This window comes from Ambystoma mexicanum, chromosome 11, assembly GCF_040938575.1.
Source record: "Ambystoma mexicanum isolate Mex_15411 chromosome 11, UKY_AmexF1_1, whole genome shotgun sequence".
Classification (NCBI taxonomy): Eukaryota; Metazoa; Chordata; class Amphibia; order Caudata; family Ambystomatidae; genus Ambystoma; species Ambystoma mexicanum.
The window spans coordinates 57,118,307-57,139,687 of NC_090934.1; the positions used below are offsets into that span (position 1 = coordinate 57,118,307).

The 21,381-nt window shown below is 46.0% G+C and overlaps 1 protein-coding gene across 20 annotated transcripts in view; it reads right to left on the reverse strand.

Moving 5' to 3' along the window:
* TINAGL1 (tubulointerstitial nephritis antigen like 1) overlaps window positions 1-21,381 on the reverse strand; it is a 161,630-nt gene that overhangs the window by 14,691 nt on the left and 125,558 nt on the right. For all 20 annotated transcript variants that reach the window (XM_069622538.1, XM_069622529.1, XM_069622537.1 and 17 more), the window contains exons 8-10: window positions 19,666-19,855; window positions 15,863-15,908; window positions 14,534-14,657 (exon numbers count right to left, since the gene is read on the reverse strand). In XM_069622538.1, the coding sequence (XP_069478639.1) occupies window positions 14,534-14,657; window positions 15,863-15,908; window positions 19,666-19,855 (360 nt within the window). The remainder of the gene's footprint in view (window positions 1-14,533; window positions 14,658-15,862; window positions 15,909-19,665; window positions 19,856-21,381) is intronic.

Genomic DNA, 21,381 nt, shown 5'->3' on the forward strand with positions numbered 1-21,381 from the left:
GGCTAGCATATGAAACCTTATTAGGGAAATACAGATAATAGCACCTTCACGGCTGTGTAAAGAGCACAGTGCTAGGATGTATACCGCTGCACGAGGATATATATATATATATATATATATATTAATATATATATATATATATATATATATTAATATATATATATATATATATATATATATATATATATATATATATATATATATATATATATATATATATATTATAAGCTGCCCAAAAAGTGCTCTTCCTATGGAAACAGCAACTTAACCATAACTACATGGCCACTACCGAGTCCATGCAAAAAAAAAAAAAAAAAAATATATATATATATATATATATATATATATATATATATATATATATATATATATATATATATGTCCCCAAGCTATCTGTGGGGAAAGAACAAGACATTTCAGATCTACACTTTTATACAGCTGACAAGGAGAGCCTACCAAACCTACGTGTGAAGATTGGGGATAGAACACACAGCAGACATATCACACTGCATAAAATAAGGGGGAGACTGTCAGATTGAAGGCAGACACATATTAAATCCACCTGATTCCTTGGAAACAACGAACAAAAGGCAGTGGAGGGTCCATGTGATTTCTTAGACTTAGGGCCTGATCACTAGTTGGGCAGTATCCCAGCTGGGATACGGCCCTACTTTATTAGCGTCAGTGGCGTCGCCAGGAATCAAATTTAGGAGGGGCACAGAGGGGGCCAAAGACAAAAGTAGGGAGCCGCCTATGTAAGGTAATGTGTGAGGTCACAAGCACTCCTGGAGAGAAGCTTTTGTGCACAACTACTGCACATCCCCTCCCATCAGAATGCAGGCACAAAGCCATTCAGTGGCTAATGGCCCATTATTAGTAGTTTTCTGCACTACACTCTGATTGGAGGGACTGCAAGCTGCTCTCACACTGTAGAGGTCGCTGTGCAGATGTCGGGCAGGAAAACCTGAGAAGTGGCTCGTGCTCATGTTCATACCAATGCCAGAATGCATACCAAGATTACTGCTGGCTTTCAGACAAAAGGAGAGTATTTGCTGTGTGATAGGCAGACATTTGGCTTAGTGAGTGTCACAAATAACACCATGAACAGAGAACACAGTCACGGCTCGCCTTAGGTAGGTGGGGGGGCACAAGGGAGGACACAGGGTTTCAGGGGGGGCATGGGCCCCACACACTCTCCATAGCGACACCACTAATTCGCGTTAGCGCCCACCCGTCCGGCGGTATTACCGCTGGATCATGGGTTGGTGCTGTTAGTCCCCATTCCCCATTGATTCCATTGGATCCAAGGGATACTTTTCGGTGCACACACCGCACGGAAACTGAGCTGAAAATGGGCATTTTCCCAGCGTGTTAACACCCAGCTCTGAGCTGGGGTCAAACACGCCAGATTTGAGTTTTGAAGGGACCCTTAAATGCGGCGTGCTACTGCCCAACACGTGATCGGGCCCTTAATCAGGAAAGGAAACAACCACGTTTTTCAAAAAGGGTTGTTTTTAACTAACGCAGCAAAAAAATCTGAGGATATATACATGTGTTCCAAACATAAATAAGGAGGACATTACGCGGGGAGTGCGCCTTGCGGGGAGCGCGCCTTGCGGGGAGCGCGCCTTGCGGGGAGCGCGCCTTGCTTGGGAGTGAATACATATAAATCAATATCTGAATGAGGCCCCTACTGAGAGATAATGAATTACCTAAACAGGACCATCTCAAAACACAAGAAAAGCCGGAAGTGCTACCTTCACCAAACAGCCAGTGATATATAGGACGCAGCATACAAAACACATTCCATATGTAGGGCCAGTCACTAAACCTTAAAGCCCCATGGGTCTTATAACCCGGACTGCATAGACATGGCAGTCTTTTCTACAAGACAGACGCTTGCCTCTATGGAAACGCATTAGTAATTGCCACCTGCAAAAGTGGAGAGTAAAAATGAGGAGAGAAGGAGTTTTGCACAGTTTTACTCTTCGGTTTTACCCCAGGCTTTGCAAATGTTTAAAGTGGTATAGAGGGGACCCATCCGCACCCAGTGGCCCCCACGCTCTTTACTGGTACCAGGATACTCAGAAAGAGGCCCCAGGGTTAGGGTCAGAGAAGAAGCCTGCATAGAAGCCGCAACTCTTTCTCCCCAGCCTCACCGGCCTCTGAAAGCCACCAGCCTGGTGGGAAATATCCCCAAAGAGCAGCGAACCGTGGCCAGGACACCTTCTATCCCATGAAGCCGTAATAAAGTGCAGAGACCCTGTGTCATGACAGGGGGCATTCGAAGGGCCAACGGGCGCAGCACCCACGCAGAGGGGCTGCAAGAGGAGTGATCTGGGGCGTGGCATCTGGCAAGCGTGAGGAGTGTGTGGGTGCAGGAGCGTGGAGGCGGGGGACGTGGCATCCCCTCGGAATATGCAGCTTTTCATGTTTGAAGCGGTTTCCAGGGCGACGCCTTGTTGAGTGCACTGTACACACACGGCATGGGGTGGCGCTGGGCCAAAGGGCCTTCGAGTTATGTTGGTTCATGGTTTATTGGGAGGAAGTGTCAGGAGCGACCCTTGGACCTGGGTCACATCGCACATTCCAGAGGAATTTCTGCAGGACCGCGTGCCAAAGGCCCAACCTGCAGCCAGGGCCCAGGGCTCGCAGTAGCAGCTCTCCCCAAATAGGCCGTCCGCACTCTTTTCAGCAAGACTGGTGCACTTTTAAAGGGACAGTGCTGGCACTTTCCTTCAAGGGTACTATAGCTTTCTCGGCACTTCCCAGCATGGAAGTAGCAGCACTTCTGAGCAGGGTCTCTTGACTCCTAATGTGGCACTTCCCAGATTCTGAACATTGCTGCCATCCCTCCAGAAGACCATCACCGGCACTTCTGGACAAGCGTTTCTATTGAAATAATCTGTCTTCTTAGTAGCTCCAAATATCACCCTATTAGTCATAGACTGTGCAGCTTGTGGAACAATTGAGGAGGTGGGATTTGGAGATGGTAAGTGGCCAGTCCCTTCCAATAATACTAACGTATTTTTACTTACGTTTCATGCCATGCACTTCCTGCTTCAAAGCGCTCCTATAATAGGCAATATAATTATCTAATTGAATGGTACACAATGATATGATATGATCGTTTATTTATATAGCGCCTATACACAATGTGTTTTAAAGCGCTTCAAGGCAAGGGAGGGAACAAGGGAAAATACAACCACATTCTTACAAGCCATGAACAGTAAGGATGTGAAATTAACTATCGTACTACTCGGCCTGACGACATTTCAGATAGTGCAAGAGCTAAGACATAGATAAGGAAGGGGAGAGTGGGAAGGAAATGGGCGACTACCGTACTAGGCCTGACAACATTTCTGGTAGAGCTGGCGAAAAACAAAAGGTGAGGGAGAGGGGTGCAGAAAGGGAGGGGAGGAACAAAACAAGCGACTATCATACTAGGCCTGACGACATTTCAGATAGTGCTGGAGGGGCGGTGGGGAGGAAAAAAACAGTAATGGGAGGGTGGAGGAAACAGACGAAGTTGCTATCATATTAGGTCCAGGGACAATTCTGATAGATTAAGTGCATAGAAAAAAGTAAGGGGAGGAGATAGGAAAAGGGAGAAGGGAAAGGAGGAGAGAAAAGAGAGTAAGCAGTCAAAAAGAGTGGAGAAGCAAGAGTGGAGAGCGAATACAATTGCAGAAGTCAGTAGTAACACATAATGTTGCAAGCCAGGATACAAGATGAAGATGGGAACAGCATGATTCAGGGCCACCATGAGTGCAAGATGCAAAGGAAGTCCAGCATGAGAGTTGAGAAAGAGTGACGCACCGTGAATGAATGAAGTCCATAAAAGTCAAATCCAGCATTGGCCACAAGACAGTGATGGTGAAGGAAGGCACCAGGTGGGCGGGGCTTGCTAAGTGGTGAAAAAGAGCAGCAGGCAGGAAGGTACCAGGTGGGTGGGGCTTAGACCAGGTGACCTAGATCCACTTGCACCTGCTCCCCATCTGCAAAGGAAAAGAAGCTGGAGGGCTCCTTAAGTAGGGAAACAGAGCGGCAAGCAGGAAGGCACCAGGTGGGCGTGGCTTGCTAAGTGGTGAAAAAGAGCGGGAAGCAGGAAGGCACCAGGTGGGTGGGGCTTGCTAAGTGGTGAAAAAGAGAAGCAAGCAGGAAGGCACCATGTGGGCGTGGCTTGCTAAGTGGTGAAAAAGAGCAGGAAGCAGGAAGGCACCGGTTGGGCAGGGCTTGCTAAGTGGTGAAACAGAGCGGCAAGCAGGAAGGCACCAGGTGGGCGTGGCTTGCTAAGTGGTGAAAAAGAGCGGGAAGCAGGAAGGCACCAGTTGGGCAGGGCTTGCTAAGTGGTGAAAAAGAGCAGCAAGCAGGAAGGCACCAGGTGGGCGTGGCTTGCTAAGTGGTGAAAAAGAGCGGCAGGCAGGAAGGCACCAGGTAGGCGGGGCTCAGGCCAGGTGACCTAGATCCACTTGCACCTGCTCCCCATCTGCCTATGACTTCAGAATGATGAAAGGCTGAGTTTGCTGTGTCGTGATTTCAGTCTTTGCCTTCAGATTAAACCCACATGTCTGGGGTAAACACTTAACTTACTGAAATATCTTGCCGGCATTGTGGGGATAAATCAAAGCCCCCTAATAAACAAAACTGCAGGGCCGCAGGAAGCATGGCCTGCAACCTTTCATCAAAGAAAATAAAAACCATTGCACAGAAAATGGGCCTATTAAGGCAGACTATGGGGGTTTCTGCACGTAAAACAAGGATGCACTGTGTGAAAAGGCTTACCTGTCATTACCAAAGGAAAAGCAGCATTTTAATTCACACTGGCAGAAGTAATCCAAACGTCCCTTTCACATGAAAAGCAGGATTTTCAAACACTGACACCAAAATGACTTTGCATGGGCGTTTGCAGTTTAAAGCAAGACAAGTGGAACATTTTCTCCTGCCAACATAAAGATGTCAGGGAAAAGACTTAGGGCCTCATCACCAATTGGGTGGTAGCCCTTAAATGCGGCAGTAACGCTATTACTGCTGCATTTAAGGGTCCGGCCAAACATGAGTATGGCATGTTTGCCCCCAGCTCAGAGCTGTGGGTTAACACATCAGAAAAATGCTGATTTTCTGTGCAATTACCGCACAGTAATTCCACCGGCAGAAATGCGCTGAAAATTTAAACCCAATTGGAAATGGGGAATTACATTTACCACTCAACCTATGCTTCACATGCAAAATACCAGCAAACATTTGAAAAGAAAAGCCACATTGTTTCCATGAAAAAGTTCTTGTAGCCCGAGACGGACATTTTTGCTTGCTGTGGAGCAAACTTCACAAAGAACTTCCGCACTGAAAACTGGCTGGCATCCCATCTGTTTACAACTGCAATAAAGCGTGGCTGCTAAGAGGTGTTGAAAACAAAGTTTACATAGACTTTTTGTCTCTGAGGGCAGTTCTGAGAAGGCAAATGTTCTAGCTAGTGCATGACAGGAACGTGGGGAGGGGGATCTCTGTGTTGCCAAGGCCCAAGGTTTTCCTACCGGCAGCTACCAACTAAAACAACAAAGAGGATAATAAAAGAAAAAAACAACACCCTGGTCACAAGCTGGCCAAGGGTGGCAAATGGCACAGAGGAAGGGAACCTATTATTTGCACATTTGAAGATTCCCCTTAGTTTGCACATATGAAGATTCCCCTTAGATTAAACGGACTGTCACAATTGTTGCTTTTTGTCAAAAACTACAAATCACACTGTATACATGTATGTTTTATTTTTTAGATAATTTCAAGGCGATTTTGGTGATGTAAAATTCCTCCACCTGCGACTTAGGGAATTTTAATGACCAGCTAAAAGGTGTTCCGGACTGCTCTGAACATGTTCAGAATTTGAGAGTTGGAGAATGGGTGGGGCGTAAAATTAGAGATGTGGGCAATAAATCACATGTTACTAACTATTATAGTTTTTTGTAAAAAATGGCAGAAAATTGCTAAACAGCTGTATAACATGCTGCGACCCAGCTGTTTTATTAAATTCCCTGTGAATAGCTGAATCGGAAAATATATACATTATGGCAGTTACTAGTACATCACAAAGTATTTGACACATAACTAGATTTTTGTCAAAGGTGACATGGGAACAAAAGAGGATTTCAAAAGGAAGTTTAGCATATGTCTGTTCCGGACTCCTAAACCAATCCTTAGAGAGAGGATGGACTTGGGGGTGGAGAGAAGGGTAACTGCCCAATCCTGGCTGTGGGAAATCTTGCATGGCACTGCCCAAAATTGAAATCTTGATTAATGTCATCACTGCTATATTAAGTGGATGCACTATGGGAGAAGAGAGAGAGCTGCTATCCACAAGGAAACATCAAAAGGAGATGTTGCTGAAATTGCATCTGGTTGGAGTGGTCTATTGCTCGGAATGCCTAAAAGCTAACTAGATCCTATGGTGAAGAGCTGGGGACCATCCTCGAGAGTGGAGCGACCAGACCCCTGCCCTGTCCTCCAAGAGGCTCCTGAAATGCAGATGGCTTTCCTGCACTTTAAACCAACATTTTAAATGTAAGTAGAATTGTGCCATTTGCAAATGTGGGGAATTCCGATGGCCTTAAATCCTTTGCCTTTATAGTGGGCAGAGGTCACAAGACTGTGTAGATCCTTGCCCTATTTAACTAAAAAATAATAATAATTAATTCCCCTTGGCAGAACACCACTGGGTGATTTTTTGTTGTTGTTAATATTCAGAATTAACAAATCTCATTTCCAGTGTACACTGAAAACTATAGACTGTAATGTAATTTGGTAATCCCATTTAGAGGAAAAGTTGGGTACATTTTCCCTAGCCCCCACTCCCTCACTGCCATCATACTGGAACAGCAGGAGAAGAGCTCTATGTGGGAACCCCTGTGTTGTCCCGATACCACAACAAGTGTACGAGAGATGATATGTACCATACCGAATGTACCTTCTTACTGAAAGAGTGGAAGGATGTCAGCACGTGCCATTGGACATCATGTAGTGCTGAGTGAAATATGACAATGCCAGAATTATGTCATGAAGACAATATATGAGGACTTACTGAAACTATATGAAAATACTTAAGAGTGACAACGTAACTGCAGTGACAAGAAAAACATGTACAAAATTATAAAGTATTCATATATACAAAAGAGTAACTTTCTGATCAATAAGGGTAAATACAAGTAACACAAGGTAGATCAGATATATAGAAGGTTGCTGTAGAGGAAAATATAACCTGCCTAGGATGGGCATGATAGAAAAAGGGATGTTGGCTCGTGTTAAGACTCAATCCAGCTACCTCACTGACAGACCAGTGCTGCAGCGTCAGGGGACATTGGAGAAATAGTGCCGTGTGCATAATAAAGAGGAATATATATTGGCCTGGGATCAAGGGTACTATTTTAAGGAATAATTGCAAGGCACAAAAGGAGGCAGATGGATAAGCCACATACGTAAGACATATTTCTCTTAGATTAAAGAAGAAGAAAACATTTGCAAGAGCTAAGTATTGGACAATTAACAGTGGATACAAGTTGGAGTGAGCAAGTCTCTGGAGGCTAAGAGGAGAAAGAAAACCCAGCATAATTAAATCAAATAGCAGTAAATAAGAGGTTGAAATGGACACATTTGCGGACTCGTCACATGTGATTCAGAAGTTGAAAATAAGGGCTATTCATTAAGCTTCGGATGAAGATCGTGCTGTGCTTACACTCCCTCGAATGCCTTAGAACACAGAGCGAGCTACAAGATCAACTACAGGTGGAAACGTTGGCTTATGGTTGGATTGATGAGAGATGATGGACTAATTGGGAAAGTGGGGAGTAATCTGACGTGACTCGAGCACCTGGGTTTTGTTTTGCTTTCGTGCTGCTAGTGAGCTGAAAGTCCAAGGTTGGGTGAGCATGGCAACCAATTAGAGGGTGTATGGGGCAACATTCTATACAATGTTGCATTGACCAATCAGCTACCATTTCCTCTGCTATAATTAGTATTATATGTATTTAGAGGTAGATCGAGGCGTGCCCTACAGATAAGGGGTAGCCAATGGTGTACTAACCCCCATGTATGCCATAGGTACATGTGTTACCTTAAACAATCCTTCCCTTCAAATGGTTTTGTGGTTTGCCACATAGGATGACATCATAGATGATGCATATTGGGGTATATAACCTCTGTATAATCATGTTTGTTTGTGAGTGTGCAAGCATCAGTCCGTGGTTCGTCAGTTCACCTCGCTTTATTAAATTGAGATTAAAGTAGTATGTTGGCATATTTGCGGAGTCTGTCCGGTTATTTGGTATGAGATTTTTTTCGGTAATTCCATCTAGCACAAGAGTCACTTCACAGTGCTACAGCACTTTTATTTTGCCTGTTAACCCCAACATCTTTTAGGAAGAGGGGTGTCTTTGTCCCTAAACTAAAAAAATCGCAACACAGACCAAAGTAGGGGGCGGGGGGTCTGAAAAATCCACTGCTAAATCCCCCTGTGTTTATTTACTGCTAGCATGTTAAGCCCGGAGGAAAACCAAAATTGTACACATTGCAAATGTAAAGTGATGTTATTCAGGGACAAGCCATGATGATCATTTATTTTGTAATTTGTATAGAGTAAAATTTGAAATGTAAGTTTTCCCAAACAAATTGGGTGAGTTATTTATGTAGAGAGAAGTTTATTGTGTTGTGCCACGAATAAAGTGGTGTATGACATTTTAGTGCGATTTTCTATTACCTGTTAATCAAATGAATACAAGTATATTCCCTGTACACTGGCCTGGTAGCTCAGGGGGGTCTCAAAGGGGCATGATATGCATCGGAAATAGGGCTGAATAAAGAGCTGACATTAAACCATTTATTGTGTGACATCTAGATTGGGCAGGAAAGGAACTCCCTGTCTTGAGAAGGAGGCCTCTCAATAAACTGTTACATCAGGCTTTCTTTTAGGAAACGAGGGATGATGGGGAGGGAGGGCGGGGGGGTGGGGGGTACAACGGCTCTGTCAAAGAACTGTCTGACCAGTACCTGAAAAGATTGTGGGTAGGCTGGGCTTGGAGTGAAGGTCCAGGGTGCCCCAGAGCGAGCAGCCAAGCACCCCATACATCCTTCTTCCATGTATCTGGCACTGAACCTACTTCAGCAGATTAGGGCACCTTGCTGGGAGCGTAGATTGTGGGTGTAATTGGTAGTTGGGGGCCACTACTCCATGGTGCCACAATTCAGGAGCATAGAGTACTCCACCAATTAAGGCGCATAGAGAACTCCACCAACTAAGGTGCATAGAGTACTCTGCCAAATGAGGTGGATAGAGTACTCCGTCAATTAAGGTGCATATAGGAGCACCTGTTTCTACAGCGGTGACACCATTGACTACCTTCTTTTGTATCCTCAAGACCTATGTTTTGGGCAGCTATGTATTCAGGGTGTTGTCTTTCTGGAGCAACAATGGCATTTCCGGACCTGGATTGGATAGGTTCTAAATGCATCCCCATTCATGTGCCATTCATTTGGAAACGGAGGCCCTCTCCTTAGCACCTCATGGCCCCCCCAATGCTAGGTTGGCATTGGCTTCATTTCATTAAGCTAATTTCTTGAAAATCCATTTCTGGCTTTTCAGCCAACAATAATTTGCATGCTGGGACTTGTCGTTTTGCTTTTTCCCGTATTAGGATGGCCAACATATCCCACCAAAGGATGCAGAGAGTTGATAATGGAGAAGCAAGAACTGGCTTTGGTGACACAAGGCCAGTTGGAGAATAACCTTCCCTACACACCGAGATACACATTGATTTATGTATTTATATACAGGAGGAACAATGCTCTTTTGATCACAAAAGAATGCACAATGGATAAGAAATCAGATTTAACGGGAAACAGTGAGCTTCCTACAATGGGGTGAGATTGAGAGACATTCTGACCAGGTTGTGGAGGAGAGTAAATGAAACAGTGACCAGGGACAATACATAAGTGGACATACATAGATTAAGGACAACCATCATTGGACATTTTTAAGTGTAGGTAGGCGGTATGGCCAGCTTTGCTCGGGGTGTGACCATGATGGATGAAATGCTAGAATGGAGGCAGAGGAGGTGAGAGGCAGGTTAGAGGCGAGGGAAAAATGTTAGCTAGAAGGCAGATGAGAGTTATGTTAAGAGGGTAACTCAGAGGCAAGGATGTAGGCTTTTAGTTTTGTTTTGAACAAATCCATGTGGACTGTTTCTCCGATGTCCGGGGGGAGAGATTTCCATGCAAGTGGAGCAAGAAGATAGAAGGTGCGGTGGCGAGAGGAAGCAAAGGGAGGGCAAGGAGCCTCAAGGGTAGTCGAGGAAGCAAAGCAGAGATTACGAGAAGGCTTGTAGTGTTGGATAGAGGAAGATAGATACAGTGGTGCCTTACCGTGGATAGATTTGTGAATCAGGAAAAGAAATTTAAATCTGGCCATTCAGCCTGGTGACAGTATGAGAAAGTAGGTGGGAAGTGAGGGAGTGCAATGAGAGTCCTGGAAGTGAAGTTAAAGATCTTGCTGAGAGGACAGAAAGCATAGTTGTGGAGACCAAAGAGGATGCTGGCACAGTAGTCCAGTTTAGAGAAGACAAGAGTGGTTAAGTGGTTAAGAGATGCTTGACAGTGTTGAAAGGAAGGAGGTACCTGCTTTTCATTATATTTAGGAGGTTGGGGTGAGCTGCTGTTCCAGTTTTGGAGATGAAAGTAGTGATGGTGTGAGAAGGGTCATCAATGATGCTAAGGTGTCTAGCTGAGGAAAAGTAGGGGAGAGTGTCAGCTAGGAACTGCAAAGGCAGAGGAAGAGACAAGAGAGAGCATTTGGCAGGGAAGAAGAGTTCCTCTGTTTGGTAGAGTTTGACATCAGAGAGTGCAAAGACATCCAATATTTAATGGCAGAGAGAGAGTTAGACATTTTGATAGAGAGATCAGAGGAGAGTTCAAGAAAAGAGAAGGAGAGTTGGGTGTCGTCCATGAAGAGTTGGTACGAGAACCCAAAGAAGGAGTTTAGTGCCCCACGAGCAGAGGTGTAGAGTTTAAAGAGAAGTGGAACCAAGACAGACACTTCTGGAACACCAACATTTTGTGGAGTGAGATGAGAGGTATTGTTGCTCCAGGAGACAGAGAATTGGTGAGGTGCAAGGTAGGGTTCAATCCAGGTAAGGGCTTGATTGTGAATCCCAAGGACAAATAGAGTATTAAGGAGATCAGAGTGATCGACCGTGTCAAAGGCAGCAGATAGGTCAAGGAGAATTAGGATAGAGGATAAGTTGGAGTGCTTAGCAGAGGCAATGACGTTAGACACATTCATGAGAGCATTTTCTGTGGAGTGACAGGAGCGCAAACCTGCTTGTTGGGGGTCTCAAAGGTTGTGGATGTCTAAGAAATTTGTAAGACTGATTAACACAACACTTTCAAGCACTTTAGAGTAGTGCATAAGGAGCTAAACAGGGCAATAATTAGCTGGTAGGATTGGGTCAGACCATTGCATTTTTTAGGAGAGAGATGACCATGGCTGTTTTGAAAAAACAGGGAAAGCAAGCAGTGTTGGTGGACAGGTTCAAGAGTTCAGTGAGGTGAGTGGATACTAACGGGGCAATATTCTTGACTAGATAAGGAGTAGGAGGGTCTGATGGAACACAAGAGGGGTTAGCCTTCATCGATAGAGATAGCACTTCATCAATATTAGTGAGACTAAAGTGGGAGATAGAGGCAGAGGATGATGGTAGAGTAGGCGGAGTGTAAAATGTAGGGGGAGGGAGAGTGAAGAAGGTCAGGAGAAAGTCTCTAATGTTGATACTTTTTGCAGTGAAGTATTCAGCTCGGTCGTTAGCTTTCAGAGTGGAGTTGATAGTCATAGACTTGGGAGGAGTGAATTTAGGTTGCCCTGTAACCAGCGAGGATGGTTGGAGAGAGAGTCGATGAGGGTCTGTAGATTTCCCTTTTAGCTGTATCAAGAGTGGACTTGAGAGAGTTCAGGGCAGAGAGGTAGAGTTGCAGGTCCTCATGCGAGTGGGTATGCCTCTATTGCGCAGCAGCTGACTCATGTCTGTGCGGAGAGGGCGTATGAATGTGGTGACCCATGGCTGAGGATGCTGAGACTTCGGGGTGAAAGTTAGCAGTGGAAAGTGAGAGGAGAATGAGTGATATAGAAGCGATTGGAAGCTGAAGAATGCATTGTTGGCGGATGTGGCATCCGGTGTGAAGGAGGAACGTGAGAACTGTAGCGGGGTCATTACGACCCAGGCGCTAAGTACGCCAACTTTACCACCATGGTGTAAACTATGTTTACACCATGGTGGATGGCGGATTTACCACCCCATTCCAAGGTGAGTGGGGCGGTAAATCCCCATTTCCCATTTTCCCTTCCCCATTCCCATTTTTGCCCCATAGGGCATAATGGGAGTGGGGAAGGCGCTAATTACGCCACCGTAAATTACGGTGGCGTAATTAGCATCATGGCGGGTTAGCGCCATGGATTTTAACGGCTGCTAAAAGCAGCCGTTAAAATCAGAATAGGCGTTAAGGGTTAACGACGGCGTTAACCCTTAACGCCTGGGTCGTAATGAGGCCCTAGGTCAGAGAAAAATGGTGGAATGGGAGAAGGTTTACATTTCCTTTTAGTAATAGGTGACGCAAGTGGTGCGGACAGCTCAGAGGGTGAAAAGGAGATGGTGGTGGAAACAATTGAGTGATCAGATATGGATGGTGTAACGGTCATGTTAGAGGCTGAGAGAGAGGTGAAGATGAATAAGAGATCGAAAGAGTTACCCCTTTTGTGGGTAGGTAGACAATGGATAGAATGGAAAGTCTGGGTACTAAGAAAAGACTGAAGTTCGGTTTTCAGAGAAGTGGTTAGAGAAAGAAGATTAAAGTCACCTACGAGAATGAGGTGATGTTTAGTGGAAAGAGAATCAAGGAGTTGCCCAATGTCATGAAAGAATAGTCGTGACACCAAGAGGGCGATAAATGGAGATGATGTGAACCAAGGGAGGCAAGCAATAGGAGAGCTGGTGAATTAAAAAGAGGTAGGAACGGACGTGGCATCTCAATTTAAAATATCCTCCTTCTCATATTAAAGAAGGCAGCTCTTTACAGTTTGAGGGGTATCCATTTTGTTTTGTGTGCATAGTTTACAGAGACTTTACATTTGACCCAAGTGAGGTTCATCTCTTGAGGGGTCGCTGACACTCATGGTCACTGACCCACTTGCTCAGTCACACTTTTTCCACATGCCATAAGATAACCAAACAGGCATTAGCAAAGCCAACAGTTTCGGCTTTTGTGTAGGCATGGGCTAGATATTTGCCAAGCACTGCCATATAAATACTACCTGGTGATAGCACGGCAACAGAAAGAAAATGGTGAAAGTACCTGGGCTTATGAAACAGAGACTGGCAGATGCCTTATAGTTACACACATGACAAAACTGTTGGCTTTGCCAATACTTGCTTTTGACAGGACTTCGGTGCTCATAAGTAAATTGTCTGAAGGTACACTTAGGTAAGACATTTATATTACACCAGTATCACATTTAGAGCTGCAATTAATTTTCTTTGAAAAGGCACTTGTACGCCTTTACAAAACAGAGCTTGATGTTACTGCTTGATAGAATTATTTCAAAGAGATCCCAAGAGGATGTGTTTTGGGTGGGTTGAGCAGCTATAGTGTGGGAAGGTTCATAGGTCTTAGCATGGCCCTGGGTGGTCAGTGGGTCTGTAGTAACCAAACAACACCCAGAAACTGGGTGTATTTTCACATATCTCATCTCCCTCCATCTGTACTCCACTGCAGCATTTTCAGCTTATAGATGGTGCTTACGCGCCACCTAATAACCAAAACTAAAAATGGTGCAGATGAGCTAGATAAAAGTGCTTTGGAAAGTTGCCAGAGCACATCCTATGGTTAAAATTAATTCAAAACCTTCCACCCATCACTTTTTTTGCTCACAGTGTGTCTCTCTGTGTGAGAAAGGATATGCCCAGACATGCGTCCTTTTCTCACTGGGTCATACGATTAGCATCTCACTGATGAAGCCCAACAATCAGTACCAGACTGATTTGCATAGTGCTGGTCCTCTTCTTCAAATGCATGGACGGACTAAAAAGAGTGCTGTGGAAAGTGACCCAGAGCGCTGCCAGCAGTAAAGGTTAATTCAAACCCATTCACCCATCACATTTCTGCTCATTAGTTGTTCCTTTAGAAGATAGTTAGACATGTTCTTTTTTTAGCACATCAGTGAGTTGAGTACCATCTGCATATATGTGTAACCTGCAGGTCTAGTGTATGACCCCTGATTGGTCAGACTCAGCATTTCATCCTTTTGAGGTTATTGAAATCAGTACCATTGAGGTGCATGATAAAAGTGTGAATAGAGCATTCTTTTTGTGTATAGACACGGCTACATCAGGTGACAGGTGTGCAGTCACTTTCATCCTTATCATGTGGTGGAATGTTCACTAATTTGCAAAACCCAGCACCCACATGAGTACACATCAGATGAAGCGCCTAGAGCCCGCCTTACCCCGTGATCTTCACTGAGTGGGTGCCATGCCGCCGGTAGCTCTCGGGCTTGCTGCTTGATATTGGGGTGTGCCGGTATACCCCGCTCTTGTACAGGAAGAAGTCCTCGTGCACCTCCATGATGGCTGCAAGGGAAACACATGGGTCAGAGGTCACTTGCCATGCTGGGTGGAATCACATCACAGAATTCCCATGGTTTCTCCAGATCTTTATGGAGGGTGATGAGCCTTTCTAGAAATGAGGGAGATGTCTGGATCGTCCGATTCCTCTCGGTCAGGCCTCGCTTGGAGTCTGACTGGCTTCATCACTTACCAGGATTCCTTTCAGAGCCAACGAGTTTTTGTTTTAATTCCCTATTTTCCTACAGACCTTTACACTCCTGGACATGAAGGTACCTGCGACACAGTGCCCCTCTGGTGAGGCCCAATAGGGTTGGACATGTTTGGGGTTTCTGGTAGACTAGCAGTTTGGACAGCACTGCCCCCTATGAGGGCATTGCCAAGGATGACCTGCAGAGGCTGGTGCCAGTGTGTAAGAGGACAGACTCTGCAAACATCAATTCCAGGAGAAGCTACCCGTAGACATTCTGATTGCTTAAGAAGGGTGCCACCAAGCTTTTGCACCCATCACGTGCTGCCTTTCTCAGATATGAAAAGCATTAATTCCAAGCGAGCACCAGCCTGGCCCCAGATGCCGTCAACCAATAAAAGGGGAGATTCCGGTGGTGCTTATTCTTCCGTTAAATCCAGCAACAGATCTTGAAATCTGATGTCTGGGTGGGTGTTGGAACTGTTTCAGAATTCCAATTCCCAACACCTGCTGTTTGCATACTTTGGAATACATGCACTTTGAGAATACCAATAAAACGTATAATGATTCCAGCTGACCCATCGGTAGGACGACTCTCCATTTATGCTTATTCGTAAAAGCGATGAGAAATCAGAATTGAAGTCACAATGTATCAAAGGGGAACATCTGTTGCCACGTCATGATTTCACATCTGGAATTCCATCTAAAGCGGACACTTTAGCCTAAATGATGAGTTGCAGCTATGGAGTTCCCTCAAGGTTTAGGGAGCTATCCTGGTGTGAGACTCCATTAAAATCGCTGTGAAAATGGGAGGTGGTGACTCTGTTGAAATCTATGGGACAAGGGGAGCTTTCTTGGCGTGAAACACATTAACTCTTAACTGCGGGAGTGGGCGGAGCCTACAAGGATCCCGCATGGGAATTCAGGGTGAGAGCATGCTGACTCTCAGCACTCAAAGGGTTAAAGACAACAGCAGCAATCTCTCAACTTCCAGAATGTTCTAAATGCTGAGGAGACTCACCTTGCACGGGCCCATTCTCCATCACCTCCTTCATAATGTCTTTTTCCTGTAAAGAAACACATTTGTTTGTGAGAAGAGAGGTTTATCACCCAGGCAGCCATGTATTCTGATGTCTGATTGGCTATTCCCTTTGTAGGTTATCAGGCATGCGAGGGGCAGCCTTGTTGGGCCCTGGATCAGGCATGTGTTGTACATGCTTGCATTGTTAGAGGGATATTCTGGTCATGCCTAGTAGGGACAGTCTGGCTCGAACTCTATGGTTGCCTTGAGCATTTCGCATACCTTGCCTGAGAGGAGAGACTGGTTGGGCTTTCGATTACTAATGTCTGTTTGGTAGAAGTGCTAGAGAGACAGGCTGGTTGGTCCTTCAATTACTCATGTCTGATTGGTAGAAGGGCTAGAGGGATAGACTGGCCGGGCATTTCGAAACTCATGTGTGATTGGTAGAAGGGCTATAGGGATAGGCTGGTTGATCCTAAGATTAGATTAACCATGTCTGATTGGTAGAAGGATCATAAGGACAGGCCAGTTGAATCTTTGATTACTCATATCAGATTCGTAGAAGGACGAGAAGGACAGGCTGGTTGAGCTTTAGATTACTCATGTCTGATTGGTAGAAGGGATAGAGGGATAGATGGTCGGGCCTTTGGTAACTCATATATGATTGATAGAAGGGCTATAGGGATAGGCTGGTTGAGCCTTAAATTACTCATGTCGGATTGGTAGAAAGGCTAGAAGGACAGGCCAGTTGAGCTGTAGCTTACTCATATCTGATTGGTAGAAGGGATATAGGGCTGGCCGGTTGGTCCTATGATTAGTCAAGTCTGATTGGTAGATGGGCTAAAGGGACAGGCCAGTTGGGCCTTCGATTACTCTAATTGGTAGAAGGTCTTTAGGGACAGGCAGCTTGGGCCTTTCATTTCTCATATCTGATTGGTGGAAGGGATAGAGGGACAGGCCATTTGGACCTTTGGTGCCACATGCCCGATTGGTGAAAGGACTAGAAGGACAGGCTGGTTGAGGCACAGCTTACAGCTAGAGGGGCAGGCCAGTTTGGCCTTCGATTACTCATGTCTAATTGGTAGAAGGTCTACCAATGACACCTAGCTCATTTTCAGGCTACCCTCGGCCTCCTCCTCCCCGTCCCTCATCTCTGACAGTCTGTCTGCTATCCAGCAGTGGTGTGCCGCCACTCTGCCTTAATGCCAGCAAGACTGAGATTCTCCTCATCGGCACACCCGCTCCCTCCTTCCCTGTTGCTCTCTGGCCGGCCTCTCTTGGCCCTCTTCCTGCTCCCACCTTTGAGGCTAAAAACCTCTGGGTCATCTTCGAATCCACACTCTCCTTCTCTCCTCACATCTCTGACGTCTCTAAGAAGTTACACTACCAACTGCACCTCCTCAGAAGTATTCTTCCTTTCCTCTCCTTCCCCCAGAAGCTCACTGTCTCCAGAGTTCTGGTTCCCACTAGACTAGACTATTGCAACAGCCTCTTTCTAAATCTGCCTGCTTCTACTCTCCGCCCTTTGCAACTTATCCAGAACAGGACTGCGAGACTTGTCCTTGGCCTCAAGCCCAGAGATCGTATCTCTCCAGGACTGAAATCTCTGCACTGGCTCCCAGTGGCTGCAAGGATTAAGTTCAAAACCCTCTGCATCGTCCACAAGGCCTTCTGGGGCCATGGTCCTCAATACCTTCTATTCTCTCTTCCTAAATATCTTCCTTCTCGAGTTGTCCACTCATCCACCTCCAACTCCCTCAGGGTCAGTTGCTTCTCCAAGCAACGAGTTGGTGGTAGATCTCTTTCTTCGGCTGGGGCCTCCCTCTGCAACACCCTCCCTGCCTCCCTCAAACTCGAGGAGAACCATCTCCGGTTCTGGAAGCACCTCAAAACCTTTCTCTTTGCTTCCGCCTTTTCTCCCCCTCTCCTCTGCTGACCTCCTGGTTTACCTGAACTGCACTGGCTACCTGGACACCCTCTGATCTCGGGCCCTGGTCCCCCCCCCCACCCGGCACACACATGCACTGCCCACCTGGCAACGCCCGTACTAGGGGACTGTTTCTGTATCGCTACAGTCCTCCTACCAGCTCTTGACACCCGATGTATGCACTTACCATTGCCACTTGTTGGCCGTACTTATTATTGCTATCATCTTCTCATGTACTGCACTGTCCCTGCCCCTTCCCACGCACTTGCACGATCTGAATGACACCTGGCCTAGTAGGATTGCTGTCCAACCTCCCTTTGTTCCCCTCCCTTGCCTCGTCACGCCTTGAAACACTTGTGTATAGGCACGTTATAAATGCCATATTATATCATATCATATCATGTCATATATCATATAGGGACAGGCAGGTTGGGCCTTACATTTCTCATGTCTGATCGGTAGAAGGGATAGGCAGGCCATTTGGACCTTTGGTGCCTCATGTCAGATTGGTAAAAGGACTAGAAGGACAGGCTGGTTGAGGCATAGCTTACAGCTAGAGGGACAGGCCAGTTTGGCCTTCGATTACTCATGTCTGATTGGTAGAAGGGCTATACGGACAGACTGGTTGCGTTCGGCTTGTATGTTAGAATTCCTGTGAGAGAGGCCGTCTCTGTGGTAAAATGCATGGAATAAAAGACAGGAGGGAAAGTCGGGAGGGGGGGGCATCTTGGAATTTCTGTTGCATGCCTTAGAGAGCGAAGGGGCTTTTCGGCTCGCCCCAATGTTATGATAACATACAAGTATCTACAGTTGCCAATGTTAGTCGATGCCCAAAGCAGTGGAAATATATATATCTTGTTTTAAATTGAGAAAATGTGCAATAAATGTTTCCTAAAGCGTACAACCGACATGTGTGTTTAAATTCCAAACTCCATGACAACAACCACTGCCACCTCTACCCACAAAGACTGGGAGACCTTTACACTTGCCCGCCCATCAATCTATCACCCACAACTGCAATAGAAGTGTGTAGGTGTAGTCTGGGAGGAGGGAGTCACATCCTGCAAGACTTCATTCACACAGAAAAGCTAGCAATTCAATAAATATCTCTGAAAGGTACACGCCTAGGGTTCTGGAGAAACACAAACATAAGCTCTGTGGAGGAGACATGTGGTTGGGAAAGTGGTCTTCGAACCTACCAATGCCACCAGATTCAACCTAAACCTTGAGTCCACCCTCTGGATCCCTCCCAAACCCCACATGATTTCAATAACATTTTAGTTTATGCTTACATGTTTTAATACCTCGATAACATATGTTTCTTTTCTGAAATCAACAGTAACGTGTTTCAAAGTCCCAAGTAACCTTTGGCCTTATTCATTAAAGACTGATGGAGACACGTTTATACGTTTTAAATCAGTAGGGATTGTGTGAGAGGTTTTCCTGTTTCTTCTGAGGGAAAAATAGTTTAGCTACAGTTTTTGCATGAATTGTTGCTCTAAATTTCAGTTTGGGCAAGAAATGTATTGCTAAAGTAGCATAGCAAACACGAGGATAGCTCAGGGGAAACGTGCTCGCCTTGAACAACGCAAAGCAATACCGGTTCGATCACCAGGTCCTCTCTTAGAAACCTCTGCGGATAAAACGTGTTGTATACAATTAACAATTTGCAACTTCTAAAACATGCAAACATTTCCAGTGATAAGAATGCCCAGAGGGGATGAAAATCTGCTCCCATCTAATATGGTTCCTTGAGATGTGGCGGCAAAACTTGGAAGCGGAGCGGAAGACCTTGCGGAGGGGAGAAGCCTCCTTTCTTTTAGTCCACTTCAGCCCACCCTCATCCCTCTCCCCCATCCCACCAGTGGTCACTTACATCGGTGGCCAGCCGGTAGGCCGGTGTGGATTGGTAGATCTCGTTGGCTTGGATGTAGTTGTTGGGACACCGGGCCGTGGCTTGCCTCTTGCCTCGCCCCGTGGGCCGGCTGTGCATCATGCACGGACTGCTGGTCGGGGGACTCTGCTTCTCCTGGCTGCTGAATGGGTAGCATGCATCGGTCACCACCCTACGGAAGGAAGTAGAGAGACATGATTGCAGGTGGCGTATCACCTGGGCCGCACATAACCTTGAGGGACGGGCGGACTTCCTTGTACTTCTGGAAAATATCTCCAAAGACACTTTAGTCCACCCTCAAAAATGAGCCCCTGAGTCTGCCCTGGACATTCATTCAACTGTTTAACCTGCAGAGCACACATGCATCACCCCAACAGCTAACCAACCCCCTAGTGTAACTTTCTCTATGGAAGTTGGGTTGGCAGGTGGCATAGTGGCCAGGATGGCATAGTGCCAATGTTCTATGTGTGTAGGGGGAGGTGTCTGACAGCTCTGTCCATTGGGTACATTCTGAGGCTCATGGGACATACCAAGACGCAGGGGTGTTGCTAGGTCTGGAAAAGATCTCCGGCTATGCTAATGTTTGGACCGTCTGGACTCGAGGCTAGTTAGTCTTTTGGTTGTGGCCCCGATCTTCTATCCAGGTCTACAACCAAAAGACCCAGGGCTATAGCCCCCTCAGCGCCCCTTAGCAACGTCTCTGCCAAGACGTAAGTGACGCATAGAAAGTTCCAGATAGACCCGTCTTTGGGGTATCAGGACTGAGCAGCAGTCTGAAGGACCTGTCATTTCTTGATGCAGATTTGGAACATTCCTGCACAACCTGAGATCCACACAACATCTCAGCACAAGGGCGCAACAACATCTACATTTTGGAGGGGCAAACTGGTGATTGGAGGCACCACTTTAGAAAGTGGGTGGGGTAACCTTGAAGAATCCGCCCCCACTGTTCTACCCCCAAGGTCCAGCGTGGAGACCAAATGTCAAGTAGTACTTTTTAAAGCGCAATATGCAGAGAGGCGATGGAAGGCTTTCTTGAAAGTAGAGGCTTTAAAGTTTTACTGCGTTTGTTCAAGTACATTTTGTCTGCACAAAAACAGAAAAACGTCAATGCTTTCAGTTTCTGGAAAGGCTTCCCTCACCTCTCTGCCTAACAAAATGCAAGTGCACACATCCAGGGGGGCACCTAGGCTAAAATTCTGGCGGGGGCTAACCCTTCAAATGTTGGGAGAGTCACTAACTTCAGAGACTGTGGGAAAGGGGCACACTTATTTGTGTGGGGGCATTTAATTTCTTTACACATTATAATGAGACTATTCTGGTGAAGTTTCAATTTTACAAGCAGTTAACTCTCTTCTTCATGTCTCAAACCACGCACTTAAGGACTGCTGTGAGAATGAGCTACTGCATGTCCCCACTTCCCTTCCAATCACTCCCCTGGCATGCAACTAACCAACATCACAATTTCAATTGCATAACAATGTCTGCATAGGAATGCAGGAGCTAACAATGAAATGCTTTCCGTTAGTAATTGCTGGGCCTTTGTTAACAGTGAAACCCAGGCGGCATTTAAGCTCTTTGTCCTGTTCTATCCAGCCACGGCTCTGTAGGTCAGCCAGCTCGAGTCCGATCTGCTCAATGGTGTTGGACCACTACCTCAGCCCCACTCATACTCTCCTCCAGGGCTTAGGCCAAATG